The 26,360-nt window shown below is 43.5% G+C and overlaps 1 protein-coding gene across 2 annotated transcripts in view; it reads right to left on the bottom strand.

Moving 5' to 3' along the window:
* Window positions 1-9,137: 9,137 nt before the first annotated feature.
* NMNAT1 (nicotinamide nucleotide adenylyltransferase 1) overlaps window positions 9,138-26,360 on the bottom strand; it is a 30,560-nt gene continuing 13,337 nt past the window's right edge. For both annotated transcript variants that reach the window (XM_068985642.1, XM_068985643.1), the window contains exons 3-6: window positions 18,167-18,337; window positions 16,398-16,581; window positions 13,243-13,388; window positions 9,138-12,468 (exon numbers count right to left, since the gene is read on the bottom strand). In XM_068985642.1, coding sequence (XP_068841743.1) covers window positions 12,068-12,468; window positions 13,243-13,388; window positions 16,398-16,581; window positions 18,167-18,281 — 846 coding nt within the window. In that variant the 5' untranslated portion in view covers window positions 18,282-18,337 and the 3' untranslated portion in view covers window positions 9,138-12,067. The remainder of the gene's footprint in view (window positions 12,469-13,242; window positions 13,389-16,397; window positions 16,582-18,166; window positions 18,338-26,360) is intronic.

A 26,360-nucleotide genomic window follows, 5' to 3' on the forward strand; every position in this document is an offset into this window, starting at 1 on the left:
AAACGGAGTTTGGAGAAGGAACAAAACTGGAGGAAGATAGTGGAATCCGTGGCTTTGTTCTCTGGACATGAGGCACTTCTTTCTTTTTTTAATTTTTATTGCTGTAGAGTTGATTTACAATGTTGTGTTAGTTGGGGTACAGCTTATCTGTCCATTTCTGATCTCTCACATAAGCGCCAGACTCAAGTACATAAATAGCCAACATCTATTGAGTGATTGGTCATAACTTTTCTTTCAAGGAGTAAGCGTCTTTTAATTTCATGGCTGCAGTCACCATCTGCAGTGATTTTGGAGCCCCCAAAATAAAGTCTGACACTGTTTCCACTGTTTCCCCATCATTTGCCATGAAGTGATGGGACCAGATGCCATGGTCTTCGTTTTCTGAATGTTGAGCTTTAAGCCAACTTTCTCACTCTCCTCTTTCACTTTCGTCAGGAGGCTTTTTAGTTCCTCTTCACTTTTTGCCATAAGGGTGGTGTCATCTGCATATCTGAGGTTATTGATATTTCTCCCGGCAGTCTTGATTCCAGCTTGTGTTTCTTCCAGTCCAGCGTTTCTCATGATGTACTCTGCATAGAAGTTAAATAAGCAGGGTGACAATATACAGCCTTGATGTACTCCTTTTCCTCCTTGGAACCAGTCTGTTGTTCCATGTCCAGTTCTAACTGTTGCTTCCTGACCTGCATACAGATTTCTCAAGAGGCAGGTTAGGTGGTGTGGTATTCCCATCCCTTTCAGAATTTTCCACAGTTTATTGTGATCCACACAGTCAAAGGCTTTGGCATAGTCAATAAAGCAAAAATAGATGTTTTTCTGGAACTCTCTTGCTTTTTCGATGATCCAGCGGATGTTGGCAATTTGATCTCTGGTTCCTCTGCCTTTTCCAAAACCAGCTTGAACATCAGGGAATTCATGGTTCACATATTGCTGAAGCCTGGCTTGGAGAATTTTGAGCATTACTTTACTAGCATGTGAGATGAGTGCAATTGTGCGGTAGTTTGAGCATTCTTTGGCATTGCCTTTCTTTGGGATTGGAATGAAAACTGACCTTTTCCTGTCCTGTGGCCACTGCTGAGTTTTCCAAATCTGCTGGCATATTGAGTGCAGCACTTTGACAGCATCATCTTTCAGGATTTGAAACAGCTCAACTGGAATTCCATCACCTCCACTAGCTTTGTTCGTAGTGATACTTTCTAAGGCCCACTTGACTTCACATTCCAGGATGTCTGGCTCTAGATAAGTGATCACACCATCATGATTATCTGGGTCGTGAAGGTCTTTTTTGTACAGTTCTGTGTATTCTTGCCACCTCTTCTTAATATCTTCTGCTTATGTCAGGTCCATACCATTACTGTCCTTTATCAAGCCCATCTTTGCATGAAATGTTCCCTTGGTATCTGTAATTTTCTTGAAGAGATCTCTAGTCTTTCCCATTCTGTTCTTTTCCTCTATTTCTTTGCACTGATTGCTGAAGAGGGCTTTCTTATCTCTTTTTGCTATTCTTTGGAACTCTGCATTCAGATGCTTATATATTTCCTTTTCTCCTTTGCTTTTCGCCTCTCTTCTTTTCACAGGTATTTGTAAGGCCTCCCCAGACAGCCAGTTTGCTTTTTTTGCATTTCTTTTCCATGGGGATGGTCTTGATCCCTGTCTCCTGTACAATGTCATGAACCTCCATCCATAGTTCATCAGGCACTCTATCTATCAGATCTAGGCCCTTAAATCTATTTCTCACTTCCACTGTATAATCATAAGGGATTTGATTTAGGTCATACCTGAATAGTCTAGCAGTTTTCCCTATTTTCTTCAATTTCAGTCTGAATTTGGCAATAAGGAGTTCATGATCTGAGCCACAGTCAGCTCCTGGTCTTGTTTTTGTTGACTGTATAGAGCTTCTCCATCTTTGGCTGCAAAGAATATAATCAATCTGATTTCGGTGTTGACCATCTGGTGATGTCCATGTGTAGAGTCTTCTCTTGTGTTGTTGGAAGAGGGTGTTTGCTATGACCAGTGCATTTTCTTGGCAAAACTCTATTAGTCTTTATTCAAAAGCAGAGACATTACTTTGCCGACTAAGGTCCGTCTAGTCAAGGCTATGGTTTTTCTATGGTCATGTATGGATGTGAGAGTTGGACTGTGAAGAAAGCTGAGCACCAAAGAATTGATGCTTTTGAACTGTGGTGTTGGAGAAGACTCTTGAGTGTCCCTTGGACTGCAAGGAGATCCAACCAGTCCATTCTGAAGGAGATCAGCCCTGCGATTTCTTTGGAAGGAATGATGCTAAAGCTGAAACTCCAGTATTTTGGCCACCTCATGAGAAGAGTTGACTCATTGGAAGACTCTGATGCTGGGAGGGATTGGGGGCGGAAGGAGAAGGGGCTGACAGAGGATGAGATGGCTGGATGGCATCACTGACTCGATGGACGTTGAGTCTGAGTGAACTCCGGGAGATGGTGATGGACAGGGAGGCCTGGCGTGCTGCGATTCATGGGGTCGCAAAGAGTCGGACACGACTGCGTGACTGAACTGAACTGAACTGATTGAGTGATTGCTATGTGTATTATCATTTATCACAAAATCCTGCCTCTCCAATAATTACTTTATTTATCTCCATTTGAAAAAGACAAAACCTGAGACAAAGAGAGGTTAAGTGACTTACCCCAGGTCGTACAGTTAGTGGAAGAGTCTGGTTTCAATCTCAGATAGCTCGACTACCAAGCTCATGTGTCACCTCTCACCACTTAAGCTGCCTCTTGGATGTCCTAAAGGCACTCAAATGTCATATATGCAAAGCAGAAAGCATAAAATAAAATTATTCCTCAGCTTTCCTCATCTCTATAAATTGTACCACTAGTCACCTGTTAAACCCAAAGCCCAGTAAACACTGGATTTTTCCCTTTTCTACTCACCCATATCCAATCCACCAGCAAATCCTGTTGGTTCTTCCAAGCCACCATCATGTCTTGCCTCCTCCCTGGGCTTGTTGCTTCTACTCTTATCCAACCAAACTATTTTCCATTCTGCAGCCAAGAAAGCTTTTGAGAAATATAATTCAGATTTCATTACTCCCAAGATTCAAATGCTTCAGTGTGTAAATATTTGAATCTCTTAAAAAATCTGAGTCACCTTTTCAGAGCAACCTTCTGGTATACAATTACTCTGCATCACAACTCTGCTTATATCCTTTGTAATTACCATAGTCCATAATTATCTTCTTTTTTTTTTTTTTGCTTTATTTACTGACTACCTTTTTCATTAAAATGTCAAGAGTAGAGACTGTGTTCATCTTATTCACCTCTACAGTATCCCCAGTTCCTAACATGCCTGGCAAGTGATTATTGAATATTTGTTGAGTGAATGGCTATGAACTTTCCAGAGGAAAGATGCTATTTTTACTGAGGAAACCATAGCAGCATTGCGCTTCCTTGGTGGCTCAGACAGTAAAGAATCTGCCTGCAATGCAGGAGACCCAGGTTCAATCCTTGGGTCAGGAAGATCTCCTGGAGAAAGGAATGGCTACTCACTCCAGTATTCTTGCCTGGAGAACTCCATGGACAGAGGAGCCTGGCAGGCTACAGTCCATGGGTTCACAAAGAGTCAGATATGACTGAGCGACTAACACTTTCACATGGTGACATTCAGTTCAGTCACTCAGTCATGTCCAACTCTTTGTGACCCCATGGACTGCAGCACGCCAGGCTTCCCTGTCCATCACCAACTCCTGGAGCTTACTCAAACTTATGTCAACTGAGTCAGTGATGCCATCCAACCATCTCATCCTCTGTCACCCCCTTCTCTTCCTGCCTTCAATCTTTCCCAGCATCAGGGTCTTTTCCAATAAGTCAGTTCTTTGCATCAGGTGGCCAAAATACTGGAGCCTCAGCTTCAGCATCAGTCCTTCCAGTGAATATTCAGGACTGATTTCCTTTAGGATTGACTGGTTTGATTTCCTTGCTGTCCAAGAGACTGTTTTTTTTTTTTCAACAGACTCTTAAGACTGTTCTCCAACACCACAGTTCAAAAGCATCAGTTTTTTTTTTAAGGTTTAAAAGAAAAAGCACAGATAAATGTTTATTTGTACATTTTTACATTTGTGTGGAAGGAGTCAGAGGATTCTTCTCTACTGCTTGTCAAACCAAGAAGAGGCTATTTACAGTACTAGTTTTACTAATAAAATTCAAATAGTAAACAATTATAATTTTATTATACACACACACACACACACACACACACACACACACACACACTGGGTTTTCCAGGTGGCGCTCGTGGTAAAGAATCCACCTGCCAATACAAGAGATGTAAGAGACGCGGGTTCAATCCCTGAGTGGGGAAGATCCCCTGGAGGAAGAAATGGCTACCCCTCCAGTATTCTTGCCTGAAAAATCCCATGGACGGAGGAGCCTGGAGGGCTAAAATTCATGTTGCAAAGAGTCAGACACGACTGAGCATTTAAGCATATATATATATATATATATATATATATACATATATATATATATATATATATATATACACAGTTGTTGGGGGCTTTTTTAAGTGAAGTGTTTCTTTACTGTTAGGCAAACGCTACATTAATTAGTGCTCTAGCAGAAAGAGCGGAGAAGGCAATGGCACCCCACTCCAGCACTCTTGCCTGGAAAATCCCATGGACAGAGGAGCCCGGTAGGCCGCAGTCCATGGGGTCGCCAAGAGTTGGACACGACCGAGCGACTCCACCCCCACCCCTCACTTTCATGCACTGGCGAAGCAAATGGCAACCCACTCCAGCGTTCCTGCATGGAGAATCCCAGGGACAGCGGAGCCCGGCGGGCTGCCTTCCAATGGGGTTGCACAGAGCCGGACACGACCGAAGCGACTTAGCAACAGCAGCAGTAGCAGAAAGAGTGTCAAAACTAATGGCCTTTATTTAGAAAACATGCTGCTCAAAAGCATCAATTCTTTGGCATTCAGCTTTCTTTATAGTCCAACTCTCACATTCATACATGATTACTGGAAAAACCATAGCTTTGACTAGATGGAAATTTGTTGGCAAAGTAACGTCTCTGCTTTTTAATATGCTGTCTAGGTTGGTCATAGCTTTTCTTCCAAGGAGCAAGTGTCTTTTAATTTCATGGCTGCAGTCACCATCTGCAGTGATTTTGGAGTCCAAGAAAATAAAAATAAAGTCTGTCACTGTTTCCATTGTTTCCCCATCTATTTGCCATGAAGTGATGGGACCAGATGCCATGATCTTACTTTTCTGAATGTTGAGTTTTAAGCCAACTTTTTCACTCTCCTCTTTCATCAAGAGGCTCCTTAGTTCCTCCTCGCTTTCTGCCATAAGGGTGGTGTTGCCTGCATATCTGAGGTTATTGATATTTCTCCCAGCAATCTTGATTCCAGCTTGTGCTTCATCCAGCCCAGCATTTCGCATGATGTACTCCGCATAGAAGTTAAATAAGCAGGGTGACAATATACAGCCTTGATGTACTCCTTTCCCAATTTGGAACCAGTCTGTTGTTCCATGTCCAGTTCTAACTGTTGCTTCCTGACCTGCATACAGATTTCTCAGGAGGCAAGGTGAGGTGGTTTGGTATTCCCATCTCTTTCAGAATTTTCTAGTCTGTTGTAATTCACACAGTCAAGGCTTTAGTGTAGTCAATTAAGCAGAAGTAGATATTTTTCTGGAACTCTTCTGCTTTTTCTGTGATCCAGCGGATCTTGGCAATTTGATCTCTAGTTCCTCTGCCTTCTCTAAATCCAGCTTGAACATCTGGAAGTTCTTGGTTCATGTACTGTTGAAGCCTGGCTTGCAGGGTTTTGAGCATTACTTTGCCAGCATGTGCGATGAGTGCAATTGTGTGATAGTCGAACATTGTTTGGCATTGCCTTTCTTAGGGATTGGAATGAAATCTGACCTTTTCCAGTCCTGTGGCCACTGCTGAGTTTTCCAAATTTGCTGGCACATTGAGTGCATCACTTTCACAGCATCATCTTTTAGGATTTGCAACTTGAATTCTATCACCTCTACTAGCTTTGTTTGTAGTGATGCTTCCTAAGGCCCATAGTGACATTGCCTTACTCAAAATGAGGCTACTGATTCTCATAAGTACAAAACATTGATTCCTTTGGTGGAATATGATGGGATGATATCAAGTCCTGAGATTAGATAAACTTTACCACTTTAAGGGCACAGAACTATGAACTCTGACCAGATTTCTGGAGCATGAAACCTATTTAAATTCCAGATAACTAAGGGAACAGGACATGGAGAAATCATATTTCCTTCCTACCCTTAAAATCTTATTGTTCTAAATGTTGGCCTGAAAATGAAATTCATAGGAATAATAGTGTCAGCAATTGTGCTGGTTAGTATGGCTCTTGGCCAGTTTGGGCAAGGACCATCTATTATGGGTAGGGTAGAATGGATGTTGAAGTAGATTGGACATAGATTGGACTTGCCCATGGGAGAAGGAGAAATCTTCTCCTCTACAATTCCAAGATCTTTCTTCCTGACTAGGACCAAAGCTATGTCTGGAAAGGAAAGACAAATGTTACTTGTCCAAATTTGTGCTTTCTTTCCTTCCATTTGATACTGGCAAAGTGAACCATAAAATTAAGAGCCAAGATGCAGTCCTATGCTTGTGGACGAGCAGTGCTTTCTCCTAGACAGTGGTGAGCAGGAATGATGAGGGGCATTTGTAGTGGAGGCATTTTTCTGGCATTTGATGGAATCTGATACTGGTCCAGGAAAGAATGGTGCATACAGTAAAGACATAAAATAAACTTCACCTCATCTATACCTCCCCTCCTAACACAAGGAGGCAGCGCCATGAGGGAGCTTGGTCCCATTTCGGGGATAAGACCTAGATACACAGGGGGATTTATTACACTTCTTTTTGGCGGTGCTGGGTCTTCGTTGCTGCACGGGCTTTGCTCAGTTGCAATGAGCGGGGCCCACTCTCTAGTTGTGGAGCACGGGCTTCTCACTGAGGTGGCTTCTCTTGTTGCACAACATGGGGTCCAGGTGCATGGGCTTCAGTAGTTGGTGCACATGGGCTCAGTAGTTGTGGCGCATGGGCTTAGTTGCTCCAAGGCATGTGGGATCTTCCCAGACTGGGGATCATACCCATGTTTCCTGCATTAGCAGGAGGGTTCTTTATCACCAGGGCTTCCCTGGTGGCTCAGAGGTTAAAGTGTCTGCCTGCAATGCAGGAGACCTGGGTTTGATCCCTGGGTCAGGAAGATCCCCTGGAGAAGGAAATGGCAGCCCACTCCAGTATTCTTGCCTGGAGAATCCCAGGGAGCCTTGTAGGCTACAGTCCCTGGGGTTGCAAAGTGTCAGACACGACTGAGCTACTTCACTTTCACTTTCTTTATCACTGAGCCACCAGGGAAGCCCCTATTTTACTTTTATCACTAATTCTGTTTGAAAATTTCCCTAACATTTTTAAACGTGTCATTGTTGTCATGTTACCCACTGGTCTGGAAAAACTTGGGCACTTGATTTGGGAAACACTGTCTGCTGCATTATTGACTGATAAGGCACTTGAGGCAGACATGGATCTGAATCTCAGCACTGAAACCAAGGTGATTTCCTGAGCGGAGTGGGGGTATTGTCCCAGAGGAGTCCAACAGACAGGAATTCCCCACCATGTGCTGGTGCTACTGTAACAGGTCAAAAACTGTATGTGGACCCCACCAAGCTTCCCTCCTATGAGCCCCACATCCCACCCCACACACTTGACTTCAGTCGGGCTGGCTCCATGAATGGGCTTCTCCATACTTCCTCTCAGATTTGTTCCTCCCATCTAAGGTTGCTGGAAGTGGCAAAAAATAAACTAGAAACAGGATTCTCAAGTTTCAGATACATGATAAATAATTTGTAGTATTTATTAGGCATTCTGGGTGGCTCAGTGGTAAAGCATCTGCCTGCAGTGCAGGAGACCCAGGTTCAACCCCCCCAGTCAGGAAGATCCCCTGGAGAAGGTCATGGCAACCCACTCCAGTATTCTTGCCTGGAGAACCCCATGGACAGAGGAGCCTGGCGGGCTAGTCTATAGGGTTGAAAAGAGTTGGACACGACTGAAGCAACTTAGCAGCAGCAGCAGCATATAAACAAAAAAACAACCACCCCTACCAGCATCAAATAATACACCAGCTCTGCACAATTCCTAAACTAAATTCACATTATAAGTGCCAAATATGAGACATGATAGAGAATAAACAATGGCATTTTCCCCTCTTCCTCAATGAAAGCTGCAACAATTACTATTTATTTTCTTGTTCAATTCATTGTCCTAGTTTCATTATCCAAAGAGGAACCTGTGTCCTTAAGGAGGCCCCAAAACATGCTATTATGCATGGCATTAGCAGCATCCTGGTATGGGGACAAAAAGCCAAGCAGCTCCTTCTGTGTACAAAGTTGCTGATTCATAAATGCCACAACAATAGGACCATTTCACTGTTACCAGGTCTCCTGGGAGGGTCCCTCTGAGCCTTACCCAGCAGGCCCTGAGGTCCATACACTCAGCAAACTATGGGCACTTCTAGATGAAAAGGCTTCATAGTAGAAAAGAAGTTTCTAGCACTGGAACCTTCCTGCAGTTCAGACATACTTCAGATAAACTTGTGTAGTTTTCCAGGAGAAGAAATCAAAGTTAAATTTTGATAACTTCATCGACTTCTAGCAATAGTTCTATTGCTATTTTTCAGTACTGCTCCAATTTTTAAACTCCAAAAAACTGAGGAGCAGGGGAACGATTCTCATTTCTATGATCTGAGGTTATGACCTTTTATTCATTCAGCAGGTTAAGAGACTGAAACCACTGAGTGTCAAGCTTTGTATTCTCTGTCTTTGAGAAACAGATCCATTGACTTCAGTAAGAATAAGCCAGGAATGGGGACTTCCATGGTGGTCCAGTGGTTAAGAATCTACCTTCCAATGCAAAGGACACAGGTTCAATCCCTGGTTGGGGAACTTAGATCCCACATGCCACAGTTGGTGAGCTGCCACTATTGACCCTGGGGGCCTCAGCTAGAGAGAAGTCTGCATGCCACAATGAAAGATCCCACTGGCTGCAACCGAGACCCAATGCAGCCATAAATAAATAAGTAAAAATTAAAAGAAGAGGCCGAGAGCAATATAATTTACATTTGCCAACTTTATTTCCTTTTTAAAACTGTGGCTTCAGATAAGACTATTCAACTGCACAGATATAAGTGTTTTTTTTTTTTTTCTTCTGCAGAGGCATAAATCCTTCATCCAGAGTAGTGTAGTATGAAATGTAAATCATTCGGTGTAGGTAAGCAAAGGTAAATTATTCTACTTTCTTTAGAAAGTTAACTTTAGTCCTGTTTCTATCACAGAATGATTTTCATGAACCATAAAACTATTCTAAAAAAAGCTATTTCTGGCCTTTGTGCTTTCAGTTCAGTCGCTCAGTCGTGTCGGACTCTTTGCGACCCCATGAATCGCAGCACGCCAGGCCTCCCTGTCCATCACCATCTCCCGGAGTTCACTCAGACTCATGTCCATTGAGTCAGTGATGCCATCCAGCCATCTCATCCTCTGTCGGCCCCTTCTCCTCCCGCCCCTAATCCCTCCCAGCATCAGAGTCTCTTCCAATGAGTCAACTCTTCGCATGAGGTGGCCAAAGTACTGGAGTTTCAGCTTCAGCATCATTCCTTCCAAAGAAATCCCAGGGCTGATCTCCTTCAGAATGGACTGGTTGGATCTCCTTGCATTCCAAGGGACTCTCAAGAGTCTTCTCCAACACCACAGTTCAAAAGCATCAATTCTTTGGCACTCAGCTTCTTCACAGTCCAACTCTCATATCCATACATCACCACTGGAAAAACCATAGCCTTGACTAGAGGGACCTTTGTTGGCAAAGTAATGTCTGCTTTTGAATATGCTATCTAGGTTGGTCATAACTTTTCTTCCAAGGAGTAAGCGTCTTTTAATTTCATGGCTGCAGTCACCATCTGCAGTGATTTTGGAGCCCCCCCAAAATAAAGTCTGACACTGTTTCCACTGTTTCCCCATCTATTTCCCATGAAGTGATGGGACCAGATGCCATGGTCTTCATTTTCTGAATGTTGAGCTTTAAGCCAACTTTTTTACTCTCCTTTTTCACTTTCATCAAGAGGCTTTTTAGTTTCTCTTCACTTTCTGCCCTAAGGGTGGTGTCATCTGCATATCAGAGGTTATTGATATTTCTCCCGGCAATCTTGATTCCAGCTTATGCTTCTTCTAGCCCAGTGTTTCTCATGATGTACTCTGCATATAAGTTAAATAAGCAGGGTGACAATATACAGCCTTGACGTACTCCTTTTCCTATTTGGAACCAGTCTGTTGTTCTATGTCCAGTTCTAACTGTTGCTTCCTGACCTGCATATAGGTTTCTCAAGAGGCAGGTCAGGTGGTCTGGTATTCCCATTTCTTTCAGAATTTTCCACAGTTTATTGTGATCCACACAGTCAAAGGCTTTGGCATAGTCAATGAAGCAGAAATAGATGTTTTTCTGGAACTCTCTTGCTTTTTTGATGATCCAGCAGATGTTGGCAATTTGATCTCTGGTTCCTCTGCCTTTTCTAAAACCAGCTTGAACATCTGGAAGTTCTCGGTTCACATATTGCTGAAGCCTGGCTTGGAGAATTTTGAGCATTACTTTACGAGTATGTGAGATGAGTGCAATTATGCGGTATGGGTAAAACTGCCACAGAATTTTAATCAGTAGCAAATCATATAACAAGTTTGTCTTTTTAACATAATGTTATGACTTCAATTATTATTTGAGTGTTCTACTTTGGTTAAAGTTCATACAAAAGAACAAGAGACAAAGCATAAAAAACAGGCTCTTTTTCTGCTTAAATTCACAAATGGCAGATTCACAGGGAATGGAACAGAAACTGCAAGGGTCTTTCAAAACTCAACAGTTTTAGATTGAGACTGTGGAGCTTTCTTGCACAAACCATTCATCAGGCCCTCAAAACTCGGGGCTAAAGGAACTGCTGGGCTGACTCAGTGTGGTATTTCTCATGTCCCTTCATTGTCTGATTATTAAGCTATGAGTAAAGGCTAAGAGCATTCACACTTCATAAAATCCTTGAATGAGTCCTTCATTCTCTGGCATGAGACTCCTTGAATAAGGGACCTCACTCTCAGAGGTCTCTTATGTGCTAAGAGAATCCGTCCATAACATGTGGACAGCAGAGGCTCCCTATCTGTCATGGGCATCAGAAACACCTGCGTACCTTTCTAAACGTTCCAGGGCCTGGACGCCTCTTCCTACCTCCAAAAGTGATGCTGCAGGCAACATGCCTTAGCAAAGCTTCACTGGCCTTCTGAGATGTGTCAGAGAGAACGAACAACCGGTGTAAAGTGTCTTCCAGATCATTCACAGGTTGTATTCTGCACAGCTGCAGATAGCTGATACGATCATTATTTTAAGAATTGTTTGGCCACTTTGGGTCAGGGGGGAGGCGGGCCCAGAAATAGGCATGCATAAAATGTTCATTCCTTTCATAACTTAAGTCAGGATCTTAAGTGGACTCTTAATTTTCTTCTATTTTTTTTTTTTTTTCGCTGCACAGCATGTGGGATGTTAGTTCCTGATCAGGGATTAAGGCCAGGCCCTCGGCAGTGAGAGTGCAGTCCTAACCACTATACCACCAGGAAATTCCTAGACTTCACTTTTCCCACTTCACTTCTCTTTATGTGGTAAAGTCAGGGTGCTCTTTTTGAATTGTTTTTGTACTTAGTTTGATGGAATGTTCCTCTGGTTTTAGTCCTGCTAATCTCTTGTTTTAAAGATAAAGGAAAACTGCACTGGTTCGATCCCTGTTTGGGGAACTAAGATTCCGCATGCGGCATGGTATAGCCAAACTAAAAACAACATATTGAAAACATTCATCTTAGCAACTTCTAGTAAAAAGATAAACCTAACTTTAATTTACTGCTGATTTTACCAAACTGTTAACCTTTATTAAAGAGGATAACAATTTCTTCCCCTAGTTACTAACACCCACATGGTTTCAAACTCCCAAAAAAGAAGTCTAAAATACCATGCTGTAGAATTTCTTATGCCTTAACTTCTGTAGTGTTTCTCTGCAAAGGAGCCAGGACCACTCCAACATTCCTCTCCTCACTCTCAGAGCTATACAGATTATGCTTTTCAATATATTCTTGTACAAGATCGGGGACCAAGTAGCGAATGCTCTGGCCCCTCCTGAGGGCTCGCCGGATCTTCGTGGAGGAGATGTCATTGGTGATCCATTCGTTCACCAAGTGAATGTTGTTCTGGTGTTTCCACAGCACGTCGGATTCGTAGATGAACTTTTGGGCATCATTCCCAGCCCGAGTAATACATATGAGCCCGTGGTCTCCCAGGATTTTGGTGATATCCTCACTCTTCCATAGATTGGGCACACCAAAGGACTCCAAAAAATCTGCTCCACACAGCAGCTTCACCTTTGGCACACCTGGGAAGAAGAGAAAATAGAGCCTCAGGGATTGTTTTTTTAATAACTCCTGGCATCAAAATGAATGTGTAGGACTCTCCCTGGTGGTCCAGCGGTTAGGAATCCAGCTGCCAATGCAGGGGACATGGGTTCAACCCCTGGTCCAAGAAGATCCCACATGCGGTGGGGCAGCTAAGCCCATGGGCCACAACTACTGAGCCTGAGCTCTAGAGCTGGTGTTCCATAACAAGAGAAGCCACCTCAATAAGAAGCCCATGCACGGCAACAAACAGTAGCCCCTGTTCACTGCCACTAGAAAGAGCCTTGGTGCAGCAACAAAGATCCAGTGCAGAAAAAAAGAAAATGTGTATGTCTGTTTTTCTGAGGATTCATAATTTTTATCAGATTCAGCTTTTCCAAAAAGAGATCCAGACGTGAACCTCAAATGTTCAGGTCTACCTACCGCAGGAGAAATAAACTCAGGGTGCCTCTGACTCTCCTTTCCTCCTATCAGAAAACTAACACGGGGCGGAGAGTTTCCTCGTGGCCTAGTGGTTACAATTTTGGGCTTTCACTGCTGCAGCCTGAGTTCAATCCCTGGTTGGGGAACTGAGATCCCACAAGTTGTGTGATACAGCCAAAGGAAGAACAAAAAAAGAAAGAAAAAAGAAAACTAACAAGGGGCATTTTCCAGGCACCCACACACATTGAATATGAAAGCAAGTACAAAGGGGGCTTGCCCAGCCTTAGAGTCTTAACAGCCCTCATTGCTAAGTCCTGGGAAAACATACAGACCTTTCGTTTTTGTTTGCTCTAGGGATTTCTTTTCACTAAAATCTTGTTTTTGTTCAGCCCACTTTCTCTTCCGTCCAGGCTTTTCCAGCACAGGTGAGTTCTGCTGGGGATCACAGCTACTGGCCTCCAGCTTCTCTTGATGGTGTCTATAAAACAACAAAGCAACAGAATATTTATTTCTCTTTCTCACAATGCTCAACTGAAATATCATCCCCATGGAGAGGCCTGAGAGCCTCTGACACAAAGTTAAAGGTTGGGAGCTGTTAAAAATGTGTAACCACAGGTACACACAATACCTGATTATTCAGAAAGGATACCTTCAAGTACACAGTACTGTCAGGTTAAGATGGATGCTGGTCAAGACACAGTGGCCCTGGGCTCTGGCTGTCAAGAATGGAAAGCAACAGGGACTTCCCTGGTGGTCCAGTGTTTAAGAATCCACCTGCCAGGGCAGGGGACACAGGTTCAATCCCTGGAATTGAACTAAGGGACTAAATCCCATGTGCCACAACTACTGAAACCTGCATGGTCTACAGCCTGTGCTCTGCAACAAGAGAAGGCACTACAAAGAGAAGCCTGTGCACGGTAACTAGAGAAAGTCCTTGCACAGCAACAAAGATCCAGCACAGTCAAAACTAAACTAAGAAAATAAATTAAAAGAATAGAGAGTAGGGAAACTCCTGGGAGCACAGCAAATGGTAGCTATTACCATCCTAAGCTGTATGTGTCTGTGTCACAATGACCAGAGTTAAAACACTGATTATTATGTGTTAACCACTACACCAAATCTCTTGCATGAATGATCTGATGAAATCTTCTCAACATCCCATGTCATAGTATTATTATCCCCATAATGGAGAGGAAGTGCAGGCTTAGAGTTTGTACCCCCAGCTTCTAGTAGAGCCTCTTAGACATAGGAGGTAGTCAAGAACAACCAGATTGAGTAAATGTATAAAGCAACTATAGTACTGCCAGCATTCTATTAGAATTGTTTATTATACCTATTGAGAGAGGAGGACAGTGACCAATTTGCCCAAGGTCATTTAGCTTATAGATGGCAGAGCCAGAATTTGAATCCCAACAGCCTGGCTCCAGAGCCCACACCCTTGACCACTGAGGAGTATGGCCTGCCTAGGACTTCCCTGGTGGTCCAGTGGCTAAGACTCCACGCTCCCAATGCAGGGGACCCAGGTTCAATTCCTGGTCAGGGAACTAGATCCCACATGCCACAACTAAAGATCCCTCATGCTGCAACGAAGATTGAAGATGCCATGCAACTTAACTAAGACCTGACACAGCCAAATAAATAAATAAAAATAAATATTTTTTAAAAAGAGTATGGCCTAACCTAGTAATGAAGAATTCAATGCCGAGGATAAGGTCTGAGGGTGTGACAAGTGTCTGAAGCCTAAGCGGAAGGGCCCACAGGGAGGATCTGTATGCAGCTTCACTCCGGCTGGCAGGATGTCCACGGCTTTATAGTGGTAGTTACCCAGGTAACAGGAGCAACATGTGTGAGAGGCAACTGTGGGCCCCTGGTGCCCGTAACCCCCTTCCCTCAGGAATGAACAGGAAGGTTATTCTGGAGCCAAAGAGGGCTGGGTGAGGAGGAGCCTGGTCTCTGATGGGAGAACTTCTGACCAATGAACAGAAGTCACCCTCTTCTCCCTGCTAAGCTTCTGGGTAAGTCACTGGGTTGGACGTTGTCTGCTGGCTGGGTTCAATCCCACCCTGAAATCACTTCCCAGAGGTCCTCAGAGGCAGAGAGATTTGGGAGGCTCTGGACCTTGACAGGTTGGCATGGAGGCCAGACCCTATATTCCACTGTCCTGTCCCTCATGCTAGGAGACTGGGACAGTTTAACAGCCGCATTTGTGGCAGCAGAAGCAGGAATAGTTTCCTGAACTTCAGCTGCAGTTAAGGGGACATGATCTTGAAACAAACCACCACTTCCACTCCTCCAGCCCTTTCAACCTAGACCTAAAGTCCCTTTCTGCTTAAAATGCTCAGAGTGGTTCTATTTCCTATCCAAATCGTAATTAATATGGTTAGAACCAGAAGGTTCAAAGAATAGACATTTCTAATAGACATCTCTAAGAATAGACATGAGACAGAAAGGTTTTTCAGAAAGCCCTTGTGTTTTATACTCAAGAGAACTTGTTTGCTTAGTAGCTCAATCGTGTCTAACTCTTTGCAACCCCACGGACTGTAGCCCTCCAGGCTCCTCAGTTCATAAGATTTCCCAGACAGGGATACTGGAGTGGGTTGCCATTTCCTCCTCCAGGGGTTCTTCCCAACCCAGGACTGAACCCACGCCTCCTGTGTCTCCTGCATTGCAGGCAGATTTCTTACTCACTGAGCCACCGGGGACATGCCACTCAAGAGAACATTAAGTAGTAATTAGATGTCACTCACTCTGGGTTCTGAATCCTTAAACTGGAACGGTTTCAGAGTCCTGAGCACAGTGATCTGTGACAACCCCCTATATGCTATAATGGAAGCAGCGTCCAAACCAGGTCTCTCTGTGATCAAGAATCATGGCCTCTCTTCCTTAAATTACCTATCTTCATCTTTATATATATATATAAAATTTTATTTATTTATTTATGGCTGTGCTGGGTCTCTACTGCTGTTTGGGCTTTCCTCTAGCTGTGGCGAGCAGAGGCTACTCTCAAGCACAGGCTACTCTCTAGCTGCAGTGAGCAGTGGCTTCTCACTGCAGTGGCTTCTCTTGTTGCTGAGCATGGGCTTCACTAACTGTAGCACATAGGCTTAGTAGCTGTGGTGCTCAGGCTTAGTTGCTCTGTGGCACAGGGGAACTTCCCGGACCAGGGAATGAACCAGTGTCTCCTGCACTGGCAGGCAGATTCTTTACCCCTGAGCCACCAGGGAAGCCCAATTATCTGCCTTTGTCTTTTATACCTGAGAAGACTGACCACAGTGTCATCATCTTACAGCTTTACCTTTTTCACCAGGGCACAGACAGGCCAAGTATACTTCCTGTTCTTTTACAGGGATGTACACAGTTAACAAGCATGCAAACATCTCAAAACACAATGAAAGACACACAGGCTGAATAGTACCCAGGCCTGTTCATGTGCTTCGCAGCCTTGTGATGACCCCACACAGGAACTGCAGGACTTCACCATGATTACCTTAGCACCTTGGCTGTCTCTGTCCACTCTTTCTGAAGACTTTCCCATGTATCAACTTCTATCCATTTTGAGTTCTTGGTGGCAAGTTCTGCCATGATAACTCGGTGACAGGCAGAGATGAGTCCTTTCTTCTTATATGCATCGCCGACTGGAGAAATTATGCCTTTGATAACTTTATATTTTCCTGGGGTAAAGAATTAGACTTCACATAAGGTATAACAGATTAGATTTTATGTACAGGAGATAGAATCACCAATATGGTTTCATAGTCACAGGTCCCCTCCTCCTTTTTTTTAAACAATGACACAGGTTTACTTATTTATTTTTAAATGTGGTAAAATATACATAACATAAAATTTACCATTTAAACCATTTTAAGTGTACAATATTGTGACATGTTATACAACCATCACTACAATCCATCTCCAGAACTCTTTCAACTTCCCCAACTGAAATTTCGTACCCATCAAACAGACCACCCATTCATCAGCAGTTTATTAATAAATTTTGATTGATATCGCCAAACTGTCTTATGTGTATGTTAGTCGATCAGTCGTGCCCGAAACTGCCTTGTAAAAAGCCTTAATCCATTGAATATCCAAGAGCCCATTCCTTCCCAACACCTGATATTTGACATTATCAAGTTTTAAAAATTCTTGTCAAGGTGATGGGAAAAATATCACTCTATTATTTTAGTTCCCTGATTATTAGTGAGTTGGCACACTCATCCATCTATCAACACATAGCACGATTATTTCCATAACAAAACAAAATGAATCTGTGTATATGCAGGGGAGAAAAAGTTTTCTTGGATCTTCTTAGGGCCCCTGGCTGGTGTAAACTGACAAAGAATAGATTGACAGGAGAAAAGCATATGAATTAACTTAATGTAAGATTTATGTGACATGGGAACCTTAATAAGGAAATGAAGAGCCCAAGACACAGTTAAACCTAAGTATTCTTATGCTAGGTTTGATGAAGAGTGAACAGTCATGGGGAAAAATGACAGAGCAAGGAGTGCAGGAGATCAAACCAGTCAATCCTAAAGGAAATCAATCCTTAATTCATTGGAAGGACTGATGATGAAGCTGAAGCTCCAATATTTTGGCCACCTGATGCAAACAGCTGACTCATTGTAAAAGACCCTGATGCTGGAAAAGACTGAAGGCAAGAAGAGAAGGGGACGATACAGTTGGATGGCATCACAAACCCAATGGACATGAATTTGAGCAAGCTCTAGGAGATGGTGAAGGCCAGGGAAGCCTGGTGTGCTGTAGTCCATGGGGACACAAAGAGTCGGACAAGACTGAGCGACTGAACAACAACAAAGAGTACAAGGTAAGTGTAGGAGCTTGGGGGAATCCAACAAGGCCTGTCTGCTTGGCATTCCTTTCTCCTCATAGATAAGGACGCTCCATTTCTCTGAGTTTAGGGAGGGCATCTGTCGTGTGAATGTTTTACAATCTGCTTCATAGGCTTCCCTTGTGGCTCACCTGGTAAAGAACCCACTTGCAATGCGAGAGACCTGGGTTCAATCCCTGGGTTGGGAAGATCCCTTGGAGAAGGCAAAGGCTACCCACTCCAGTATTCTGGCCTGAAAAATTCCATGGACTTTCACTTTCAGGGAAGAGGGGTGGAGGGCAGAGTGACCTTCCTGCTTCTGCTGTTTCATCAAAATCCTCCAGCTTAAAATGTCCAATAGGCCAAGGTGCCACATTTTACGGCAGTGTATCCTGAACCCCATCGTTGCTGCTGGTTACTGTTCCTACCTGTTCCATGCATGTAGTCCTTGGCCAGCTCAAACAGCCGGAGGTGCATGTTGGTGATAGGATTAAAGGACCCACAAGCAAGGAGAACTACTTCTGTCTTCTCTGAGTTCTCCATGCTGAGAATTTGAAGTTGTTGATCTAAATGGAAAACTCTCACACTTCTCTTATTGCCTGCAAAGGAAAAAGAAAGTAAGTTCAGTTCAAGGTCTTTTGATGTCCTTCCACATACTCATTTCAAGCAAATGGAGGGACTTTCCTGGCGGTCCAGTGGTTAAGACTCTGCACTTCCAATGCAGTGTGCTCGGGTTCAATCTCTGGTTGGGGAGCCAAAATCCCACATGCTGCAGTCAAAAAGTAAGAAACAAACAAAAAACATCACCAATAAAAAACCCACAAACCAAAGAGATGGAAAAAATGCTTGGCTTCAGTGACTACACCGGGTGAATTGCAAAAATGGCTCCATTTCCCCACCCTTCCTTTCCAAAGTGATTTTATAGCTCTTTTCACAAAGGAATGGAATCTTCCCACCCTCTGTGACTTGCTGTGGCCCAAATAACGTGGCACATGGGAAAACATGCCCATTCTGATCCTAGGCCCCTGAGGCATTGTGCACACCCACTCTCCTTTGGACTCCTGCCCTTCCATGAAGACAAGCCCAGGCCAGCCTGTTGGAGGATGACAGAACCTGCAGGACAGAGACGATGCTCCCACTGACAGACAGCCAATAGCCAGCTTCCTGGCCGAGGCCATCCTAGATCAGTCAAGCCTCAATCTGCCCAGAAGCACAAGCAGGTCAGGTGAGGTCAGCTGAGCCTGGATCAGCTGGCCCACAAGGTGGGCCTAGACTTATGAGCAAACATGAAAGCTTAATGGTGCTGAGATTGCACTATTGTGGCCATGGGTAACAGAACAGTGTCACTGTGCAGTGTGCCACTATGTCTAGCTGCTCAGTCACGTCTGACTCTTTGAGACCCTCTGGACAGTAGCCCACCAGGCTCCTCTGTCCGTGGAATTCTCCAGGCAAGAAGACTGGAGTGGGTTGCCATTTCCTCCTCCAGGGGATCTTCCCGACGCAGGGATCAAACCTGTGTCTCCTGCACTGTAGGTGAATTCTTTACCTGATGAGCCACCGGGGAAGGCCCACAATGACATTATTATCCACCAAAGATAACTCCCCAACAACCCGTCCTCCAAAACTGTACTTTTCCTCTTAGTCAACAAGGTCATATTATCACTTTCAACTGAGTAACAGTTTACAATTGACAAACTCTTCTTGATACTGATTATTCCATTTGATCCTTCCCAAACCCTACTGAAGTAATGCAAGGCAACTTATTTTACATTATTTATTTTTTTTTTAATTAGGAGGAATTTACCCACATGTCTTAAAAATAAACTCATACTTTCTATTATTGCTTTTTTTTCCGATTTTTATTTTATACTGGAGCATAGTTAACAATGTTGCATTAGTTTCAGGTCTACAGTCAAGTGATTCAGTTATACATATACATGTATCTACTCTTTTACAAATTCTTTTCCCTTTTAGGTTATTACAGAATATTGAGCAGAGGGACTTGGTGAACCTTTCCAACTCATATCACTCATTTCTAATAACTTACTTCTTTTTAAAAAATATTTTAATTTATTTTTGGCTGCACCTTGGTGCTATGCACAGGGTTTCTCTACTTGCAGCAAGTGGGGGCTACTCTCTAGTTGCAGCGTGAGGACTTCTCACTGTGGTGGCTTCTCTTGTTGCAGAGCATGGGCTCTAGAGCACCAACTGAGTTGCTCTGCAGTGTGCGGGACCTTCTCAGAATAGGGACTGAACCTGGGTCCCCTGTACTGGCAGGCAGATTCTTTATCACGGGGGCACTAGGCAGGCACGGGAGCACCAGGGAAGTACCAGCTCTAATCACTTCTTTAACAAACACTCTATTAACTATCAATAAAAAAAATACCTTCACTACTGTGAAGTTTAAAATATTCTTACATATCAAGTTATGTTTCAAAATAATAATTCTGAGCACTTACAAAGATAATTCCAATGATGCCAAAATGCTCAAAGCACTTTGGGAACTTTTGGGGGATCACCTGTAGAGCTCAAAGTATTTTTATGATTAATGTAGAAATACAATGAATGACCACAAACAAACCAACATTTATAGGATACTTCTCAACTTATAAACTAATTTCATGCACATTATCATTTAATTTTCACCAAAAAAGAAAAAGAATGGCCGAGGACATTTACTTTATTCCAAATAATAACCTATTGCTACATATTTAGTTTTTCCAGTTAATCATCTATCATTAGTCATTTAGGTTTATCTAATTCTCCATTATTACGAACATCTCAAAGAAGAAATAATGAGTTGAAAATGAATTGGAAATTAAGGCTATAAAACTCCTCATTGTGTGTTCCTAAGTCTTGCCAACACTCAAAGACCTGCATAAGGACCATTTATTTATAGCCCAATAGTGTTCAGACCAAATTGCTAGGATGACCAACTTACTTTTGCTCCAATTTTTTTCTCTCATTGGACAGAGTTACTGAGTGGCGACCCAGGGCTAGAATTTAGGTATTGTGACTCCTAGGTTCTCCAGCACCAAAGAGAAAATTGAGAGGTAAATTGGGACTGTGTAGATTGGAAATGAGCCCTCCTAACTGAGAAGCTGAGAAATGGCAACCTCAGTTCCATAGATAACACGAAACTCTGAAGGTTTCTGAGCAATGGTGTGACAACAGGGTTCTAGAAAAACAAGGTGATGTTGGTGTTACATGGTTGTATGACAGATTTTATTTTCTTGGGCTCCAAAATCACTGCAGATAGTGATTGCAGCCATGAAATTAAAAGACGCTTGCTCTTTGGAAGGAAAGCTATGATAAACCTAAACAGCATATTAAAAAGCAGAAACATCACTTTGCCAATGAAGGTCCGTAGAGTCAAAGCTATGGTTTTTCCAGCAGCCGTGTATGGATGTGGGAGTTGGACCGTTAAGAAGGCTGAGCACCGAAGAATTGATGTTTTTGAACTGTGGTGTTGGAGAAGACTCTAGAGAGACCCTTGGACAGCAAGGAGATCAAACCAGTCAATCCTAAAGGACATCAGTCCTGAATATTCATTGGAAGAACTGATGCTGCAGCTGAGGCTCCAGTACTTTGGCCACCTGATGCAAAGAACTGACTCACTGGAAAAGACCCTGATGCTGGGAATGATTGAAGGCAGGAGAAGGGGGTGACAGAGGATGAGATGGTTGGATGGCATCACCAATTCAAGGCACATAAATCTGTGCAAATTTTGGGAGATAGTAAAAGACAGGGGGGCCTGGAGTGCTGCAGTCCATGGGGTCGCAAAGAGTCGGACACAACTTAGTGACTGAATAGCAGCAAATGGCTGTATGACCCTGACCTGACCATTTAACTTTGTGTCCTCATCTGTAAAATAGAGATAATGCCATGATATGGCAAAACACTGATCATATTGCCTGGCACAGTGTCAAAATAAGTGGTAGCTGTTATTTGTGAGGAAGTGATAATACTGATGTCAGTGATGCTATCAGATTAACTGGAAGGGGCAAAGCAAGATAGGAAGTCCAGTTAAAAGTAATGAGAACTTCAGTTTAAGTACAGGTGGTGGGAATGGAAATTAGGAAACATGTATTCAATAAATACTTGAGGTCTACTCCAAACAGCGGCAGGAATCACAGGGACACTGCTAACTGTGAAGAGGAAATAAAGGGGAGAAGGATCAATAATGCTTCACACAACATTAAAAGAGTTCATGGGTTAGAATGATTTAAATGTAGCTTTCAATTATCATCCCGAGGATGACACCAGGATTCACTTGGGGCTTATTGCCTCTGCCCACCTGTTACCTGCCCCACCCCATTACTCATGCAAACAAAGCACCTATGCTATTATGGGGTGGTCTGGGCCCACTGGGAAATTAGGGTGTCTGTCCAGCTACTGAACGTGCTCTCAAGGACCCTGGTGGAGGCTCTCGGTTCAGCTGGAGTCCAGCCTTGGTTCTGGTCCCAACCATCTCAAGTTTCAGGTACCACTCTCCAGGGAGACTGAGCAGGTCTCGGAGGGAGGGAGTTGCTTGCTGTTTAGAGAAGGAAGGATGAAAGAGCCTGAAGCGCTCTCCCTGCCCTTGGGGATGGGCTCAGGTTTCCAGGTCCTCCCCAGGGGAAGGACTGAGAAAGGAAAGCTGATCTCTCAGCCTAAAGGAAGCTTTCCCTGTTTTCACATTCGTGACCTGTCTCAAATATCCAACTCAGTGTTACTAATTCACTGTTAACACAGCCAGCTTTAGACTTCAGATCCTTAAAGCCATAGAAGAATCAAGTTACAGGGAGCTCCTATCATAGCCTAGAGTGGCTTAAGAACTAGGACCTGTCCCTCTCCCCTGGAGAGAACTTCCTCCGTATCCCCCAGGGTTCGCATCCCCCAGGGTTCGCAGGGTTGGTGTGTAGGGATGGAGGCCCTGGCAGGTGGAGAAGAGGTCTAGAAGCTCTAACAGGACTGTACCAGATCCTCCGTGCCCTGCTCCAGGTGCTCAGGGACCCGGGTCACCATGATTCACTTCTGTCTGGCTCACTCAGCCTATCGCTTGCACTGCTGGCTGCCAAGATCTCACCAGGTCAGGCTGTAAGTGTTCCTCCCCAGCCCACTGTGGCAAAAAGGTCATTTCTTCCTGGGGCTGTCTTGAGGCTTAAGGGCTTCCCTGGTGGCTCAGATGGTAAAAAATCTACCTGCAATGCAGGAGACCCAGGTTCGATCCTTGGGTCGGGAAGATCCCCTGGAAGAGGGTGCAGCAACCCACTCCAGTATTCTTGCCTGGAGAATACCATGGACAGAGGAGCCTGGCGGGCTACAGTCCATGGGGTTGTAAAGAGTGGGATACCACTGAGCGACTAACACACTTGGAGGTTTAAGGGGAATTACTTTCAGTTTTAAAATTATCACTGACTAAGTTTCAAAAACATTGATGTGTAAACGTTAATGAAACATTTTGCAAACATTAAGTCAGCTTTTAAAACATCAACTTAAAAAAAACTGGTTTTCTTGTCACACTTCAGGATGCTCAGTACAATTAAATCTATGTTGCCCGACTGCTAATGGGATTGACTTGGCAGCCCCTCAGATTTACAGCTCTAAAGGTACACTAGTTAGTTAGCATGTTAGTTAGCTCAGTCAAGCCCGACCACGCCACCCCCTGGATGGAGCCTGCCAGGCTCCTCTGTCCATGGAATTCTCCAGGCAAGAATACTGGAGTGGGTTGCCATTTTCTTCTCCAGGAGATCTTTCCGACCCAGGGATTGAACCTGGGTCTCCTGCACGGCAGGCAGATTCTTTACCGACTGAGCTACCAAAAAAGCCAAAGGGACACTAATGCTTTTATAATAGTAACCTTAAACCCGAGACTCTTTTAGTTCCGTGTGCCACTGCTTCAAATAGTTTGGGGGTGAGGGGGCCTTCCCTGGCATTCCAGGGCTTAAGACTTCAAGCTTCAGATCTCACATGCCAAAAAATAAAACGAAATAATAAATAAATAGTCTGGGGGTATATTTTCAAATTGCTTATTGTTTTGAGTATCTTCACTGGGGATAAACCTTTGTCTTTGGAGGGGAGATCTGATTCCTACAAGTGCCCTAAAGTCATTCAGTGCTAAACCCAATTAATAAAATAAATAGTGAAGGTGAATAATAGTTTACAGTGAAGAAAGAGGACTACTAGTTAAGGAGAAAGATTTTCCTATATGCATGGAAGCTGCTGCTGCTGGTGCTAAGTTGCTTCAGTCGTGTCCGACTCCGTGCGACCCCATGGACTGCAGCCCACCAGGCTCCTCGGTCCATGGGATTTTCCAGGCAAGAGTACTGGAGTGGGGTGCCATTGCCTTCTCCGTGCATGGAAGCTATGTACATGTAATTTCAAAAGAATTAAAAAAATGTTTGAGCAGTAACCACAGACCTCATTTCATTGTGTAAGTTGTGGTGGGCAGTTAACTCACTCAATGTGAGTTGCCCAGTGTGAACTGCAGGTAAGGCTAACATAGCATAAGGGCATGGCTGGGACTCTCAGTTCAGTTCAGTCGCTCAGTTGTGTCCAGCTCATTGCAACCCCATGGACTGCGGCACGCCAGGCTTCCCTGTCCATCACCAACTCCTGGAGCTTGCTCAAACTCATGTCTATCAGGTTGGTGATGCCATCCAACCATCTCATCCTCTGTCACCCCCTTCTCCTCCTGCCTTCAAACTTTCCCAGCATCAGGGTCTTTTCCAATAAGTCAGTTCTTTGCATCAGGTGGCCAAAGTACTGGAGCCTCAGCTTCAGCATCAGTTCTTCCAATGAATATTCAAGACTTATTTCCTTTAGGATTGACTGGTTTGATCTCCTTGCTGTCCAAGGGACTCTCAAGAGTGTTCTCCAACACCACACTTCAAAAGCATTCTTTGGCGCTCAGCTTTCTTTATAAATAAAGTCCAACTCTCACATCCATACATGACTACTGGAAAAACCATAGCTTTGACTAGATAGATGGACCTTTGCTGGCAAAATAATCTCTCTGATTTTTAATATGCTGTCTAGGTTGGTCATAGCTTTTCTTCCAAGAAGCAAGTGTCATTTAATTTCAAGTGTCTTTTAATTTCACTGCAGTCACCATTTGCAGTGATTTTGGAGCCCCCCACCCCCCAAAATAAAGTCTGTCACTGTTTCCATTGTTTTCCCATCTATTTGCCATGAAGTGATGGGACTGGATGCCACGATGTTAGTTTTTTGACTGTTGATTTGTAAGCCAGCCTCTTCCTCTCCTCTTTCACTTTCAACAAGAGGCTCTTCAGTTTCTCTTCACTTTCTGCCATAAGGGTGGTGTCATCTACATATCTGAGGTTATTGATATTTCTCCAGGCAATCTTGATTCCAGCTTGTGCTTCATCCAGCCTGGCATTTCACATGATGTACTCTACATAAAAGTTAAATAAGCAGGGTGACAATATATAGCCTTGATGTACTCCTTTCCCAATTTGGAACCAATTCATTGTTCCATGTCTGGTTCTAACTGTTGCTTTTTGACCTGCATACAGATTTCTCAGGAGGCAGGTAAGGTGGTCTGGTATTCCTATCTCTTGAAGAATTTCCCACTGTTTGTTGTGATCCATACAGTCAAAGGCTTTGATGTAATCAATAAAGCAGAAGCAGATGTTTTTCTGGAACTCTCTTGCTTTTTCTGTGATCCAACAGATCTTGGCGATTTGATCTCCTGTTCCTCTGCCTTTTCTAAATCCAGCTTGAACATCTGGATGTTCTCTGTTCATGTACTGTTGAAGCCTCCCTTGGAGAATTTTGAGCATTACTTTGCTAGCATGTGAGAAGAGTACAATCGTGTGGTAGTTTGAAAATTCTTTAGCATTACCTTTCTTTGGTATTGGAATGAAAACTGACCTTTTCCAGTCCTGTGGCCACTGCTGAGTTTTCAAATTTGCTGGTATATTGAGTGCAGCACTTTCACAGCATCATCTTTTAGGATTTAAAATAGCTCTGCTGGAATCCCATCACCTCCACTAGCTTTGTTTGTAGTGATGCTTCCTAAGCCCTACTTGACTTCACATTCCAGGATGTCTGGCTCTAGGTGAGTGATCACACCTTCATGGTTATCTAGGTTACTGAGATCTTATAGTTCTTCTATATATTGTGGCCACCTCTTCTTAATATCTTCTGCTTCTTTCAGGTCCACACTCTTTCTGTTTTTTATTGCATCCATCTTTGCATGAAATGTTCCCTTGATATCTCTAATTTTCTTAATAGAGATCTCTAGTCTTTCTCATTGTATTGTTTTCCTCTATTTCTTTGCATTGTTCAGTTAGGAAGGCTTTCTTATCTCTCCTTGTTATTCTTTGGAACTCTGCATTCATATGGGTGTATCTTTCCTTTTCTCCTCTGCCTTTTGCTTCTCTTCTTTTCTCAGCTATTTGTAAGGCCTCCTCAGACAACCATTTTGCCTTTTTGGATTTGTTTTTCTTGGGAATGGTCTTGATCCCTGCCTTCTATACCATGTCATGAACCTCTGTCCATAGTTCTTCAGGCACTCTGTCTATCAGATCTAATCCTTTGAATCTATTTGTCCCTTCCACTGTATAATCGTAAGGGATTTGATTTAGGTTATACCTGAATAGTCCAGTGGTTTCCCCT

Source organism: Capricornis sumatraensis, chromosome 14, assembly GCF_032405125.1.
Source record: "Capricornis sumatraensis isolate serow.1 chromosome 14, serow.2, whole genome shotgun sequence".
Lineage (NCBI taxonomy): Eukaryota > Metazoa > Chordata > Mammalia > Artiodactyla > Bovidae > Capricornis > Capricornis sumatraensis.